This window comes from Octopus sinensis, linkage group LG21, assembly GCF_006345805.1.
Source record: "Octopus sinensis linkage group LG21, ASM634580v1, whole genome shotgun sequence".
NCBI lineage: Eukaryota > Metazoa > Mollusca > Cephalopoda > Octopoda > Octopodidae > Octopus > Octopus sinensis.
In genome coordinates, this window is record NC_043017.1 from 4,637,257 (window position 1) to 4,654,646 (window position 17,390).

The window sequence follows — 17,390 nt, forward strand, 5'->3', positions numbered from 1 at the left end:
TAAAATTGTCTTCCTGTTTTATGCTCAAACAAGCCAGCTCTGACCTCTCACGCCTACCCTACAAAGTCATTCTAAAAATAAACAGGGACATCATCAAAACCTCAGAGTTACAAGATGCTGTACAATTAATTTAAAACAATGTGATTAAACAGGCTTTACATTTGACAGATTAATCTGAATGCTAAAGGGTTAAGACAGTTGTGTGTAATTAGAGTGAATTTGACTGTTATGTCTTGCAGATCAGGTAACCTCTTAGAGGTCCCTTTATTAAATTATTGATAAATAACTGATATAAGGTGATGCTGGTGGTGTTAATGATGATGATGATCTTTTACTCGTTTCAGTCATTAGACTGCGGCCATGCTGGAGCATCATCTTGAATTCTTTAATCGAATGAATCAACCTCAGTGCTTAATTTTTAAAGCCTGGTATTTATTCTATCAGTCTCTTTTCTGAACCGCTACGTTACGGGGATGCAAACACACCAACACCGGTTGTCAAATGGTAGTGGACAGACAGACACACACACAGATATACATATATATATGCATACGTGAAGGCAGCGAGTTGGCAGAAACGTTAGCACGCCGGGCGAAATGCGTAGCCATATTTTGTCTGTCATTATGTTCCGAGTTCAAATTCCGCCGAGGTCGACTTTGCCTTTCATCCTTTCAGGGTCGATAAATTAAGTACCAGTTACGCACTGGAGTCGATGTAATTGACTTAATCCCTTTGTCTGTCCTTGTTTGTCCCCTCTATGTTTAGCCCCTTGAGGGTAGTAAAGAAATATATATATGCATACATGCATGTATGCTTCATTTCTTTCAAGCCTACACATGTCCTCGGCTGTCACAGCCCATGTTTCACTGCCATGTAGCATATACATATACATGTACATACATACATACATGCATGCATGTATGTACACAGCAAGATTCTCTCAGTTTCCGTCTACCAAATCCACTCACAAGGATTTGGTTGGCTTGCGGCCATAGTAGAAAACCCTTGACCAAGGTGTCACGGAGTGAGCCTGAACCCTGAATTATGTGGTTGGGAAGCAAGCTTCTTACCACACAGCCATGTCTGTGCCTATGATGATGATGATGATGTATTTTAATATCCTGCTTTACTATTATCTCTTTCTCTCTATCTCTCTCTCTGTCTCTGTGTTTTCCAGTTCCACCTGCAGAAAAGCTGTCTGGGTCCCAGAAAGAGGCACGCAACCTTGTTGATGAGGGGTTCTATGTTGGCACACCACCTAGTGTTGCTACTAGCAACCGCAACCGAATGGAGCATCGCCTAGTGCAAGGAAAAGACGTGGTGAGGTGACAAACAGAACAGTGGAGGGTGAATCGAAGGGATTGCATGTATATGCATGTTTGTATGTATGTATGCGTGTGTGTGTGCATTCATTTCTTTGTATATACACATGTTTTTATGTGTTTTCATGTGTGTGTGTGTTGAGTGACGGATTTGGTTTTCATAGCTGACAAAGCAAAAAGACACAGAAATGCACACGTCTTAAAATCCAATGACATTCTTCACAGCCCAGAAGTAGTTCCACAGTGTATGGTCTTATCATGTCCAAATGTATTCAAACAAGTTAAATATAACTTTGCATGAATATATATATATCCCTCTCTCTCTTTCGGAGAGGTACTGAGCAGCTATACGCACACATACACACACGGCAGTAACTTCCACCTTCCGAATTGAATCACAAAGCTCCGGTCGGCTTGGGGCTATAGCGGAAGACACCTACCCAATGTGCCACGCAGTGGGACTGAACCCGAAACCATGTAGCTAGGAAGCAAGCTCCCTAACCACACAGCCATGCCCGCATATATATATATATATATATATATATATATATATATATATATATATATATATATATATTTATATATATAAACAGGGAAGGCATCCAGCTGTAGAAAACCATGCTAAATCAGACTGGAGTCTGGTGCAGACTTCCAGCTTGACATCCCTGGTTAAACCGTCCAACCCATGCCATCATGGACAACGGACATTAAATGATGATGATGAAAATTTACTCAGTATACTATTGACAAATAAGAAGAAAAAAACATGTATGATTTCAACAAAGTGTCTGTGTGTCGTCTATTTATTTATTTATTTATTATGATTTTTCCTTTCTTATTAATTAATTTTCTCTTTTCTTTTTTTTGTTGTGATTCAGGACAAAAAGTGGTTTGGAGAGGATGGTGAAATTATCACCTTGCCAGACCCTTTAAAGTTGACCCCTTCAAGGCCTCCTGTCCCTGAAGAAGAGGACTCTAATTTTGGAGTCATCTACACCAAGGTGAGTCATCATATGACAGTTTATAGGGTTGCGTGTGTGTGTGTGTGTATACTTATTCATCTCTCTCCACACACACACAGACATCTTTTTATCTCATATATGTGTGTGTGTGTGTTATCGTTTATCTTTTACTTGTTTCAGTCATTAGACTGCAGCCATGCTGGAGCACCACCTTGTAAGTTCTTGGGTCGTTTCTTCTGACCACAGAACTTACCTTTTTTTTTTTAAGACTGTTACTTATTTTATTAGTCTCTTTTGTCAAACTGCTAAGTTATTGGGACATAATTATACCAATATCAATTGTCCAGCAGTGGTGATGGAACAGGTATGAACACACACGCACGCACACACACACACACATACGACGGGCTTCTTTCAGTTTCCGTCCACCAAACCTAAAATGATAATGATGATAATATATCAACTCTAGAGTCACATAGTATAAACTTTGGTCTGTACCAAGTTTCTGAGGAATTGATGATATGTCCGGTGGATCAGGGTCGACCTGGATGTAAACAGCATCTAGGAGGGGCTACATTGGATAGTGTAGTTCTTGATGCACTATGTCTGAATAAAAAGTAATGTGATCATGCTGGAGCACATTTTAACATAGGTGTTTGTGTGCATGCTTGTGTGTGTTCCTACTTTTTACCCATAAACAACAATCCACCCCCAACAACTGACACTCCTCTATTTGTCTTCATCGTTATCTCTATTTATCCAGGCTGAAGTGCATGAGTTTGACACACGTCTGATGTCCGGCTGTGCAGACAATGACAAACATTACCAACTGGACATCGACATCAACAGTATAGTGTTTAGTCAACACCACCTGTTTAGTATGGAACATGTTCTTGCCAATAGATTATTTGCCCTCTACCAACAATACTCAAAGATAATGAAGAAAAACAGCTTATCCTTCCTTACCAAAAAGGTAATTTATTTTCTTACCCCTTATAACATTGCTGCCCCACCTATTGCTCTTTTTTTACCCCTTCTAACATTATTACCCCATCTGTTGCTGTTTTTCACCCCTTTTAATATTGTACTCTACCTCTTGCTGTTTTTACCCCTTATAACATTGCTACCCTACCTGTTGCTCTTTTTTACCCCTTATAACATTATTACCCTACCTGTTGCTCTTTTTTTACCCCTTCTAACATTATTACCCCACCTGTAGCTGTTTTTCACCCCTTTTAATATTGTACTCTATCTCTTGCTGTTTTTACTCCTTATTCCTACTCTACCTACAGCTATTTTTTTCTCTGTATGTTATTCTGTTTTTTAATTCACCAAACTGTTTTCCCTTGTTATCTGTTTTTTCATTTTATACTATTCTCTGTTATTACTGTCTTATTTTGTTTCCACTTTCCTCCTTTTCCATTATGCTACTTTCTTATTTCTGTTTTTATTTCTGTTTCATTCTTTTGCTATCCTATTCTGATTTCCTCTGCTGTTATTTCTGTTTTCTTTCCACCATATCTGTTTTGTCTTCTATTACCCACTTCCACCGTCCTTGTCTTTTTTGGTTTATTCTGCAGTGTTATTTTCATTTCTGTTTTCTTGTCTTTCTAATCTGTTTCCCGATTTCCTGTTTATTTTTTTTTTTATTGTTTTCTATTCATTCTTCTGCATTGTTTTCTTACTTCTATTCTGTTACCATTTTCATTTGTGTCCTGATCTCTACAATTTCTCCCTACTGTCTTTATTCCTCATCTTTTTCTCCACTTTTCTGCAGTAATATTGACCTAGTGATACTACTACTACTACTACTACTACTAATAATAATAATAATAATAATAATTTATTCTTTTATTGGCCACAATAATAAATAAATAAGTTATACATAAAAGACAACACAAGACGATACGATGGGTTTTCACATTCGTGCAAATAATAATAATTTCTCCTACAGACATCAGTGTATTCACTTGCTCAGCACCTCACCTGTTAGAATCTTTAGATGCAAAACCCTGTTCTCCCTTGACATCTCTGGTTGAGATTTGAGTGCAACTTGTATAAATTAAATGATAATTCATTATTTTATTGGCCACAAGGGCTAATATAAATCAAAACATTAAAGGACAACACAAGACGATATACAAAGGGTCTTTTGCAAAGAAAACAGCCGTGTAAACATTTCATAACAGTAATAACGATGTAACAGGTAAAAAAAACTCCCAATAGGGGGAGGCACATTGAAGGTTACTCGTGGAAAAGAACCCATAAAAGCCACAGGTGCCTGGTTAACAGGGCGAGAGCCTTTTCTCCTTTTATACTTCTTTTATACAGGTGTATTCTCAGAATTGGTCCATCCATACTGGCCATTTTTCTGACATCCACTCACCTTTCAACAAATTTGCTAGAAGGCAACACTTCCCTCACCTTCCTTAATGATATTTGTATTTTATTTCAGTTGAAAGCTGTGAAGACTTCAACCTTACATTTGCAAAATTATTTACAGAGCAAACAGGTAGGTCTCTACTTCGTTGAGGTGGGTTCGGTGGGTTGGACTAAATCCTCTTGATAAACAAGCTACAGTATTTCGCATTGTGTGGGTGTGTGTGTTCGTGCATGCTTGTGTGTGCATGTGTGTGTGTGTGTATGTGTGTGCATGTGTGTGTGTATGTATATTGTTGTCATTTTTTAAAGTCCGCTTTTCTCTGCTCACAACGATCGGATAGAATTTATTGGGGTAAATTTTTCTGCAACCAAATACAGACACACACACACATATTTAGATGTATATATACTTACTAACATATATATTCACATGCATACACTCTTTCTTTTCCTTAGGATCTCTCTGAAGAAGACAAAGCTAATTACAAGCAGAGATTAAAAGATTATAAAACAGAAATACGGTAAGTATTACTCTGTATGTGTGTGTGTGTGTGGGTGTGTGTGTGTGTGTGTGTGTGTGTGTACACACATTCTCTTATATACTGGTTTCAGTCATTGGACTTTGCTTATGCTAGGGCTCTGCCTTCAAGGACATTTGTTGGGTATAAGGCCCCTCAGTACAGCATGTAATACTTATTTTATTGATCTTAAAATGGACGAAAGAAAGGTGATGTGACCTTATCAAAAATTGGGGAAAAACTTAGAGGAAACTACATACTGCGAAGTATTTTTGATTAATGCTCTTATTTTCCTTTATACACACACGCCCCCTCGTGCCGGTGGCATGTAAAATGCACCCACTACACTCTCGGAGTGGTTGGCGTTAGGAAGGGCATCCAGCTGTAGAAACTCTGCCAGATCAAGACTGGAGCCTGGTGCAGCCATCTGGTTCGCCAGCCCTCAGTCAAATTGTCCAACCCATGCCAGCATGGAAAGTGGACGTTAAACGATGATGATGAGGAGCATGATGATGATCCAGATGCAGGCATTCACGCACTCACACACACAAATAGAGTCAGGACTGACCGGGGATTAAATAATAAGTATTAGATAATCTAGTTCTAGAATAAAAGACAGGGTGGTCATAGCTTGACCGTCTCTGATCATAGGTCTGCTGGATCAGGGATGACCTGCAACTAAACAACACCAGCCACTTAGATTTGGTCTACTTTAGTCAACAGTTTATTAATAATTGAACATTTTTCTGCTTGTCTTTTAGCCTCTTACTAGTTTCAGTCAATTGGATGTGGCCATGCTGGGGCAGTGCTATCATGTTGCTTTAGTATTTTGTCTATACTTTGTGTTTTGTTTTCTTTTTCTCCAGGCAAATCCGTAACCAAAGAGACCATGAGGAACATTGTTGCCACAAGTTAGTCAAAGCCATCATTCAAACTTGGAAGAATATCAAACAATTGAGAGAGAAACAGCAGTTTGTGGCCACCCCTATTAAACTCACTATCTGCAAGTATGACCTGCTTTTCTTGTTTCTGTCATTAGCACACCATCTCCCTTTATCAACACCATACACTTTCAAGTCCTTCTCCTTGTAATGGTTTGTCCGGAAAGTTCGTGCTGATTTATAGTAGCTTACATTTCGACTTATTTTAGAACATGGCTGAGTCCATAAAATAGGGTTGCACTACACCTCCATTTAGAGCAGAGTTTAAGCTATCTTTTCGTGGAAGAAGGTTTATATTCCTATAACCTGTGTTAATTCTGTAACCCTTTAAAATGGAAGATAAAAAAGTTCATTTTCGGCACTTGATGCTTTGGGAACCAGACAAAAATTGCTGCAGCTCGGCTGGGATGTGTTACCCCACCCTCCATATTCACCAGATGTTGCTCCTTTGGATTTCCACTTATTCAGGTCTCAGCTGAATAGTCTTAATGGTAAAAATTACGCACTGGGGGTCGATGTAATCAACTGAAAACCTTTGTCTGTCCTTGTTTGTCCCTTCTATGTTTAGCCCCCTGTGGGCAATAAAGAAATATATATATATATATATATATATATATATATATATAAAATGTGTTGTTGTGTAACCAGGCAGGAAATGGACCGAGACCAAGATGACCAGCAGTGGAGGCAAGAGATTGATGAAGAGTTGGAGGAAGCCCGTGAAGAGTATGAAGAGAGTTATCAGCAGAAACTCATTGAATACCAACAGGAGCTGGAAGAATGGCAGAAAAAGCAGCAGTTAAGGGTATGTCTTAAAGCAGATTAAGGGTATGATTCTGGCAGAATCGTTAGCACCCCGGGTGAAATGCGTAGCCGTATTTCGTATGCCATTACTTTCTGAGTTCAAATTCCACCGAGGTCAACTTTGCCTTTCATCCTTTCGGGGTCGATAAATTAAGTACCAGTTACACGCTGGGGTCGATAAATTAAGTACCAGTTACACGCTGGGGTCGATATAATCTATCCTTGTTTGTCCCCTCTGTGTTTATCCCCTTGTGGGTAGTAAAGAAATAGGTATGTCTTGGTTACCATAACTTAGTGGACTGCTAGATTTGTTGATGGCAAGGTTTAGACAGGGACTTATTTAAGGCAATATTTTGCACCTGGATACCCTTCCTGTCACCAACGCTTCGATTATTTTTAAGTAAAAAGTGATTTATTCTGCACATCTTTGAAAGCATAGAATGACTTGTCATAATGTCGACAAGGAATGAAAACATCATAAAAACCATTTTACTCACTTCTAAATGAAGCTGTGGATGTTCACATTCAAGCACATATGCATGTATGCACATACATGCATATATATAAATATATATATATATATATATATCTGTGTGTGTGTGTGTGTGTTTAAAAACTCTGACCTACTTGACAATTGCATTTCTAGCTCCGCTTTGAAGGAAGCTTTACTTTTTAGACTCATGTTTTTGTGCACAAAAAAGGTTGTTAAACCTCCATTAACAGCACCGTATGCAGGTCCTTTCTGTTTTCTTTCATGCACAGATAAATTTTTCAGTATTGACCTTTATGGTCATAAAGACACTGTATCGGTGGATAGTGTGCTGAGAGGAATTTTTGGGGGTTTGGATAATTCACCTCTGGAAACATGGGTGTTTTGTTTAACATCCTTAAAGCAAACCTTATTCAGGGACCTTTTGAATGGGATGGGCCAGTCGATCTGAACAAAATTCTAACTGGGCCCCACCTGCAAGGTCATGCACTATTTATCTAGATATGAGATTACCATGTCGCGCACATATGGTTGTGATGCATGTGCCTGGTGTACCCTTATCAGACAGGTAGTCATGATGGGTATACTGGGCTTTGTATATTTTACCCCAGTGTCACTTTGATGGTGTGTGCTGCTCTCTCACTCAATGATAACATTAACAATATATTTATATATATATATGTATATAAACATATATTCAAATAGATATTCAAATACCTGTGTGTGTGTTTATATATATATGTATTTATATATATATATATATATAGAGAGAGAGAGAGAGGGGGGGGGTAAATATTATATATGCTTTTTTGTATTGCTTTAAATGTTTAATATTTTTTCATTTATTTTCCTCATCACTGTACCAACACCACATTAAAACATGTGTACAATACTACATGTCGACAATCCTACATCAACAACATCACATGACCCTACCAATACCATCACAGAAAGAAGCCGTGAAACGCAGGAACATGAAAGCAAAGAAGAAAAAGAAGACACGCACTGGGGATGATGAGGAGGAAGAAGAGGAGGATGAACAAGTAAGTATATGTATGTGCTTATATATTAGGGTATATATATATCTGCATTTGTGTTTATGCATATGCTTGCGTGCGCGTGTGTGTGTATGTATGTATATATGTATATATATATATATCATCATCATCATCATCGTCATTTAACGTCACACACACATACACACATATATATACACATACATATATATTGGCAAAAGAGACTTATTGAATAATTACTAGGCTTACAAAGAATAAGTCCTAGGGTCAATTTGTTCAACTAAAGGTGGTGCTCCAGCATGGCTGCAGTCAAATGACTGAAACAAAATAAAAGGACTATCACCACCTCACACTTTTTTTTTATTTAAAAAAAAAAAGCAAGAAATTGGTGGGAACCAGCATTGAACTTGAAACCCTGTTGTTACAAAGAGAGCTTTACAACCATACAGCCTTATCTGCAAATGTATTATACTTACATGCACATCACTCAGTCACACACAAATTCGTATGTCGGTTTTTATGTTTTTTATTTATATCTTTTTTTTTTGCTTTTGTCCAGACTGTGAAAGATGAAGAAATACTGGCTGAAGAAACCACATCCAAACCTGTGTGTCCCGAGGCATTTGATGAACGAGGGACCCGAGAGAGCATAAGATCCAAAGCTCTGGAGTGTCGGAGGCACCCAGGTTTGTACTGGGAATTTTTAGGTGGCATCATCATTGTCATCATTAGCTTCATCTTCATCAACATTAGTGTCGTTCTCATCATCATCATTAGCATCATTAGCACATATATATATGTTTGTGTGTCTGTGTTTGTCCCCTCCCCCAACATTGCTTGACATCGCCGTAACTTAGTGGTTCGGCAAAAGAAACCGATAGAATAAGTACTAGGCTTACGAAGAATAAGTGCTGGGGTCGATTTGCTTGACTAAAGGCGGTGCTCCAGCATGGCCACAGTCAAATGACTGAAACAAGTAAAAGAGTATATATATATATATATATATTTATATATAAAAATTATGAGTTAGAGGTTATGCAACCATCTGAGGCAGTGCTTTTCAAACTTTTTGCTGGAGCGGAACCCTAAGAAAACATTTCACTGGCTCGAGGAACCCCTGTGCAATAATTTAATTGTCTTATGCACACATATCTGCACAGGAGAATTAAAAATTACTGTCGATTTTAGCATTTTTGTAACTTCTTGCGGAACCCTGGTTGAAAACCACTGATCTAAGGGATAAATGTATCTGTAGGCACTACTGGTGTATTACCTCACTATGTATAGGACTTGCTATAAGGTTAACAGCAGTTTGTAATTTTGAGGGGTAAACAGTGGTTTAATATATTCAGATAGAGAAGAAATGGAGCAACAGTTAACAATTAGAAGTTGATCATTGGTATTAAATGGTCGTAGTTTAATTGTAGTTAAAATAACATTTACAGCTGTTTCAGTTTGTTATTTTTGAGCTAAACTTGCATTTATTTCGTTCAATTGTAACAAACATCGTCAGAATGATTTGGACTTTATCAGAGGAATATTGACAGGAAAATGAAGGTTGACAGGGGGAAAGAGAAAAAAGTAAAGGAAAAAAAAAATATATATATATATATATACACACATACACTCATTCACACATATTTGATCTTTTGCTTGTTTCAATCATTAGACTGCAGCCATGCTCAGACACTACCTTGAAGAGTTTTTGCTCAAATGAATTTACCCCCAGTACTTATTTTTTTTTTTAAAGTCTGGTACTTATTCTATCAATCTCTATTGCCAAACTGCTAAGTTACAGGGATATACAGGGATTGACAACACCGGTTACCAAGCAGTGGTGGGAGACACACACACACACACACACACACCACACACACGCACATACACATATGTATGCATGTACATTCACAGTGTTATCACATAACACAGTCTTCATTAGTCGTTTACCTTCTCTGTCTCACAGGTACACCAAAGTTATCACCTGAGATCACCTACACGGCTAATGTTACCCCAGCAGCAGATTGTCCCAGGTAAGTCTTACTCCACTACATCTATGTAGACAGGGAGTGTTTGAGGGTGCTTTTACCATCTTCACCACCACACCACCGCTGTCCCACTGCATCTATCACACTACCACCTTCACATGCCTACTGCTTCAACTACCACTCACCACTACAACACTGACTACACTACAGCTACCACTTCACTGTGCTGTAACCACCATAAACTTTCACCACCACCCTCTACAACCCTTCCCACTTCCTCATCAGTTGCACTCCTGTCCCTCCTCCTCTTTTCCCTTTTAAATCTTTCTCCTCCCACCACCTTTGTAATGTACCCCGTCTTTCTTACAGGATTGAACAACGGCGAAGGAATGACGTGTCATCTTGTAGATTATTTATCAAGATCCTCTTTAATGACAAACAGGTTTTACAGACTAACCAAAGGTAGGGTCCTACTTCTTTTCTTCATTGTCTTTGTAAAAATACAGTGGAACCTCGGTTTATAAAAGGCTCTGATTGCAATCAAATTGGTTTACAAATAATTTTTCAAACATAAAATGTTCCTGTTAATGAATGGTGTCTCAAGTAATGAACACAAGTCATTGGTTAGATTAAAATTTTTTTTTATATTGAATTAAAAATGATTTTTTATATAGGCACAAGAGTGGCTGTGTGGTAAGAAGCTTGCTTTCCAATCACATGTTTCCGGGTTCAGTCCCACTGCATAGCACCTTGGGCAAGTGTCTTCTACTATAGCCTCAGGCCAACCAAAGCCTTGTGAGTGGATTTGGTAGACGGAAACTGAAAGAAGCCTGTCATATATATTTATGTGTGTGTGTGTGTGTACATGCATAATTTGAACACAGGCATGAAATTACAATATGAATTATAACCTCAGACCCTGCCACAAGGACACACGGAGCTCTTTGCTAATCTAAACAATAATGTTAACCAAATGTACAAACAGAGAGAGTATAAAGCATTTTACTCAGACTGATAGTCCCTCACTTATAAACTCTATATGGCTGGTTGGTGGCAAATTTTTCTGCTTTGTAAAGGTAATTTACTCAGTATTTCTGCTGTTCTAATGGCAATTCTGCATTTGAAAAAATATCATCTAATTTGTATCGTTCTATAGGAATTTTGATGCTTACAAAAACAAATGTTAGTTTGTTTATATTTATACGTGTGTATGTATATCGATCTGTCTCTCTCTCTCTCTCTCTCTCTCTCTCTCTCTCTATATATATATATATATATATATATATATATATATATATATTATATATATATATATATATATATATATATATATATATATATATATATATGCATACTCACACACATACACACTCTTGTCCATACTTACAGGTTTCTACTTGAAGACTTCAGAGTGAACTTTGGTCAAATTTACCACTTGGAGATTGTACAGTGGCCAGAGAGTATAAAGTTACAGGTGAGACAGTATAACGTCTATACACACACACACCACACCACACACACACACACACACACACACTCACACACACATATATATATACAGTAGTTACGGAATGGAGTAGATATGATTGAAGTTATTGTGGGCCCAATGCTCTAACCATTAGGTTATGCATCTGCACACACACACAATATAGCTAAGAATGTATCTCTCTGTACATGTTAGCTTGCCCTGCTAAAAATAGTAGTCAAAGCCTGTGATTATATATGGTGGACTCTTCCATTGAAGATGATGTATGAGCGTTCAGCTTTTGCCGAATGACCTGCACAAATGATTTGTTTATAGGGGTCAATTGTTCATGCCACACTTTAGCTCACTCTCTCCATCAGATCGACGTTGTCTGAACAGGTGTACAGTGTATCACGTGTCAGGTGTAAAAGTGATTGCAGAGCAACATCAGAAATAGTGTATTGTGCAAGAACACAACACACCACCTGGTCTAGGAATTGAAACCATAATCTCGCAATCGTGAGTACAATAGCCTAACTACTAGGTCATGTGCCCTCACTAAGTGTATTGGCCAGATTATATATAATATAATATAATATATATATACATGCTACAGCCTTTATTAGGATATGCAGTCCTTGATATTCTCTGATAAGTGGTAGGCTTTCATTGAAGTTCCATCCAATCTAGAAATAACCTGACAAATATCCCCAAATCGCACATATTGCCACCTTAACAAAAGGTAAGACAATAGTATTTCTTAAAGACAATAGGAAGGATTTCAACAACACACATCCTACAGTTTTAAAAGGAAGGTCATCCTATACAAAAATCAGTGTTAATCTCTCTCAATTTCACGACAGCATGGAAAGGTGGATGCTAAATAATAATGGTAAAGATATATTTACAGTCTCTTACTGTCTCTGTACCCATTCTACTTGCTCTTTTCCCATCACCAGATCTACGAGGCTCGCACCCTCAGCAGTACCCTGCTCTCACAGCTCTACCTGGCTATCCCGGAAACCTCTGTTACCACTGACAACATCTCCATCGAACAGCATGACTTCAGCAGTGACATCAGCATTCAATTTACCCACAATGCAGTTGGCAGTGGTAAGTCAGCAGATGTAAACTTTCCTACATACCTGTCTGTCCTTCTTTTTATATCTGTCTGTCTGTCTGTATGTTGCTCTATCGGTCTCTCTGTCTTTCCACCTACTTAGCCATATCTCTGTCTGTCTATCTGTGTTACCATTTTTATGTTGACATATCCTGCCTTTGTATGTATTATTTTGAATATAATGAAGAATTTAACACCATAACTTTGTCAAGTTGATGCGTGGAACATAAATAACTGTGGTGCTCCAGCATGGCAGCAGCTGCACGACTGAAATGAATAAAAGAATAACATGAAATTTTGAGACAAGAGGTTTTGATTTAGATGGCTTTGAAATCTGAAGTTTGCATCACAGAACCAGTGGTGGCCTCAGGTTGGCATCAAAAGGCTTAAACATGCCATGATGAATTGTATTTTCAAACTTGCTTGATAATCTGAAGAACTGGCTAAACGACACCTTTGGAATGCGTTCTTTCTGAGAAAGGTTTTGTTAATCACATGAAGTCAGACACATACTCACCGACACAATCTATGGTTACCGACTTTTTGCCCTTACATTTAAAATATACCACTGATTTAAACTGAAGTATGCAAATCCCAACCTGAACTACAAAGAAATCTACAGAGGAATGTCACATTACAGGAACGGTCGTTTGTTCCTACAGGAATACTGAATTTTGTTGTCATGTTGGTGCTTGATCTTGTTGGTCTTAAGAGTCATCTCAGAAAATATGGGTGTATGGCATTGAACGGTTTGACTAAATATTGAAACAGCTGTCATCTGAGATGGCACAATCAATATGTATGTGTGCAGAGTATACTGTTTCTTTGCTATTTTTATTTATATATATGTAATACTTACAGTGTTTAATAAAATGAAGTAGCATGAAACAATTGTACCACTCTACCTTGGATATACTTGTTGCTTATTTTGATTATATATATATACTAGCTTAAGGTGACCTGCTCTACGCGCGGGTAAGAGTGTGGTTGTTACTTTCTGTTGCTTCCTTTCAGCACGTAAAAAGCACCATCCGAACGTGGCCGATTGCAGCGCCGCCTTAGTGTGAAAGCGCTGTAGAACGCCGTTTGACGAATCGACGTTATATATAGAAAGTGATGGGAAGGGAGGAAATAGAGTGAGTGAGGAAGACAGATACATAAAAGACTGAGAGTGGACTTGTCAAAGTGGGTTTTTGGCCCTAGCAACAACACCTTTTAAGATAGGGATTTCTAACGTAGCCCACGGGCATCGTCACCTCATTTTACATGTCCCTGTAAATTTTGGAGTCAATTGGACGGGATGTAGTGGCGATCCAAGCGGTCGAGTCAAACAAACAAACGCATTTCAGTTTTTATATATATATATTATATATATATATATATATATATATATATATATATATGAATGTGAAATGTGTGTGTATATATGTATATATAAACATTAACACATAAAAAGCTTCAGGCAGAGGCATTGCTTGATTTTTAACATTTCTGTTATGCATATTATGGTTGGATTGTGTTTGAAAAAGACAAAAGCACTCAAAGAAGAATTCCATGATGAAATGAAGGTGAGTTAGTGTGGGTGGTAAGCTGTCTGAACACCTACTGCAAGGGGTGCCCATTGTTGCTACATCCATGCAAAAGAATGTCGGTCCCTTGTAGGATGGAAGTCACATTCGTTGCTGCTTATATTTAAGAGAACACTGAAATGATGACACTGCTTTTGAAGTTGCAGCCACCATGTATGTATGCATCTATGCATGTGTGTGTGTGTGTGTGTGTGTGTGTACTATGACTATATGTTTATGTATTTATTTGCAGGTGTTGCTATTAACATGGACCCCCTCTCTTCAGAGTGTACTTACATCAACACTACAGGCTTTGTACTTTGTAGTGTCGCCTGGGCAATAGGAGACGACGGTCAACCCATGGCACCCTCTCCTCAAACCAGTCTACTCACCAAACTACAATGGTAATTATTGTGTTGTGATGACGCTGTGTTCATGTTAGTCTTTGTCATAGTAATAGTGTTGTTCTTGTGCAGTGGTTCCCAAACTTTTTTGGGGCTACTGCCCCCTCGGCACCTGATCCCCATTCCTAGCGCTACCCCCCCCCACCCCCACTCATCACCACAAATGTAGGCCACTTTCCAAAGCAAATTCAAAACAACTATATTTGACAAATAAAACTTAACCTAATTAACCCATTATTTTATTGTTTTTACATCCATTGCCCCCTTTGCCTATTATTGCCCTACATTTTTTCAACCGAACCCATGAAATATGAAATAACAGACTCTGTTCTTGACACTATGCGAGGGTTGTAAATAAGTATTATTGTCATATAAGTGACGCTGTTCGTTATCAGTTTTCTGTGATGAACATTGTTTAGCCATGGGATAACATTGCCTTGCTTTGGGAACAGTTGAGGCTTAATGCCAGGGAGGGTCATTCAGTTGTAGAAAATCTGCCTCAACTATTTCTGTCTGACCTCTGCAACCATGGAAAGGCAGGCATTAAATGATGGTAGGGGTGGTGGTAGTGGTGATGGTAGCGGTGACAACGATGCTGTAGCATGTATGTATGTATGTATGTGTGTGTATGTATGTGTGTGTGTATGTGTGTATGTATGTATGTATGTATGTATGTATCTATTTATGTATGTATGTATGTATCTATTTATGTATGTATGTATGTATCTATTTATGTATGTATGTATGTATCTATTTATGTATGTATGTAATACATGTAAAGTCCCTTTACGTCTGCTCTCATTCTCTACACGTAGCCTGTCCCACAAACTCGACCCCCTGGCAGCCATTGGTGCATCAGGGATCATGGACCTGGAAAAACTCTCCCAGTGGGTGCGTAGTGCTCGGCTTGACCCTAATGATCCCAACAATGCTGATCTCATGTTTCTACTGCGGGTAAGTATCTTTCTGTGTGTCTCCCATATCATTGCTCTCTCTCTCTCTCTCTCTCTCTCTCTCTCTCTCTCTCTCTCTCTCTCTCTCTCTCTCTCTCTCTCTCTCTCTCTCTCTCTCTCTCTCTCTCTCACACACACACACACACAGACACACACACACACACACGATAAAAACTTTTTCTGTTCTCGCTATTTGCTGTTTTTATTTTCCAGCCCCACATTGATGACAAAAGCCAACTCAGGGAACAGACATTCTTTAGATTGGAGCCCTTCCAGGAGGAGTTTAACTTCGCTACAGATGAAGAAATTCTCCAAAGCTTCCGGTTCAGGCTCCTGCGCCTCCGTCAACATGAGGTGCGAGAGTTCTGTAATTATTCTATGGTCCCCGCTCTCGACAAAGAGATCCCTAAAAGTGTCTTTAAGGTAATTACTATTTTTAGACTGTTATCTTTTTTCCATGCTGATATGGGTCGGACAGTTTGACAGGAGCTGGAAAGCTGGAGTGCTGCCCCAAGCTCCAATTGTCTGTTTTGGTATGGTTCCTATGGCTGGATGCTCTCCCTAATGTCAACCACTTTACAGAGTGTGCAGGGTTCTTTTTAAATAGCACCAGCATATGTGTGTGTGCATGTATACATACATACACAAGCGCACATGTGGCTGTGTAATAATTAGCTTGCTTACCAACCACATGGTTCTGGGTTCAGTCCCACTGCGTGGCACCTTGGGTAAGTGTTTTCTACTATAGCCTTGGGCCGACCAAAGCCTCGTGAGTGGATTTGGTAGACGGAAACTGAAAGAAGCCTGTCGTATATGTGTGTGTGTGTGTCCCCACATCGCTTGACAACTGATCTTGGTGTGTTTACTTAGTGGTTCGGCAAGAGAGAGCGATAGAATAAGTACTGGACTTGCAAAGCATAAGTCCTGGGGTCGATTTACTCGACTAAAGGTGGTGCACCAGCTTGGCCACAGTCAAATGACTGAAACAAATAAAAGAATAAAAGAGAAATTCATTTCCTTCAATACCATACGTCCACTTAGTTGAGGGGGTCTTGTGAGAACATGGCAACCTCACTAGTGTTGGTGCTTGTGCCGTGAAAAATTCACAAGGTACACTCTGTGTAAAGTGGTTGGCATCAGGCAAAGGCATCTGGCCAAAGAAACCATGCAGACATTGGAATTTGGTGGTTCGTTGCTTCACATCAAAACTGTTCAACCTATGACAGCATGGACAAATGAACATCAAACGATGTTGTTTTTGATGATGATGATGATGATGATGACTGTTGTGTTTTCTGTAGGAATATGAGCTGCGTAAAAAAGAAGAGGAGAAACTGCAGTTCCAGGAGGACATTGAGACACAGCGGGCCTTTGTCGGACGATACAAAGACAAGGTAAGAGGGATGCAGTCCACCACATCTTTAACCCCTTCACATGTATTAATGACCATCACTCTTATA

General features: G+C 38.8%; 1 protein-coding gene across 2 annotated transcripts in view; it reads left to right on the top strand.

The window, feature by feature from the left end:
* LOC115223019 (coiled-coil and C2 domain-containing protein 2A-like) overlaps positions 1–17,390 on the top strand; it is a 49,448-nt gene that overhangs the window by 12,740 nt on the left and 19,318 nt on the right. For both annotated transcript variants that reach the window (XM_036511979.1, XM_029793446.2), the window contains exons 13-29: positions 1,178–1,320; positions 2,201–2,323; positions 3,048–3,257; positions 4,740–4,796; positions 5,123–5,187; positions 6,051–6,191; positions 6,774–6,930; positions 8,370–8,462; positions 8,995–9,121; positions 10,399–10,465; positions 10,790–10,882; positions 11,810–11,894; positions 12,845–12,998; positions 14,827–14,977; positions 15,793–15,931; positions 16,144–16,353; positions 17,232–17,324. In XM_036511979.1, the coding sequence (XP_036367872.1) occupies positions 1,178–1,320; positions 2,201–2,323; positions 3,048–3,257; positions 4,740–4,796; positions 5,123–5,187; positions 6,051–6,191; positions 6,774–6,930; positions 8,370–8,462; positions 8,995–9,121; positions 10,399–10,465; positions 10,790–10,882; positions 11,810–11,894; positions 12,845–12,998; positions 14,827–14,977; positions 15,793–15,931; positions 16,144–16,353; positions 17,232–17,324 (2,108 nt within the window). The remainder of the gene's footprint in view (positions 1–1,177; positions 1,321–2,200; positions 2,324–3,047; positions 3,258–4,739; positions 4,797–5,122; positions 5,188–6,050; positions 6,192–6,773; positions 6,931–8,369; positions 8,463–8,994; positions 9,122–10,398; positions 10,466–10,789; positions 10,883–11,809; positions 11,895–12,844; positions 12,999–14,826; positions 14,978–15,792; positions 15,932–16,143; positions 16,354–17,231; positions 17,325–17,390) is intronic.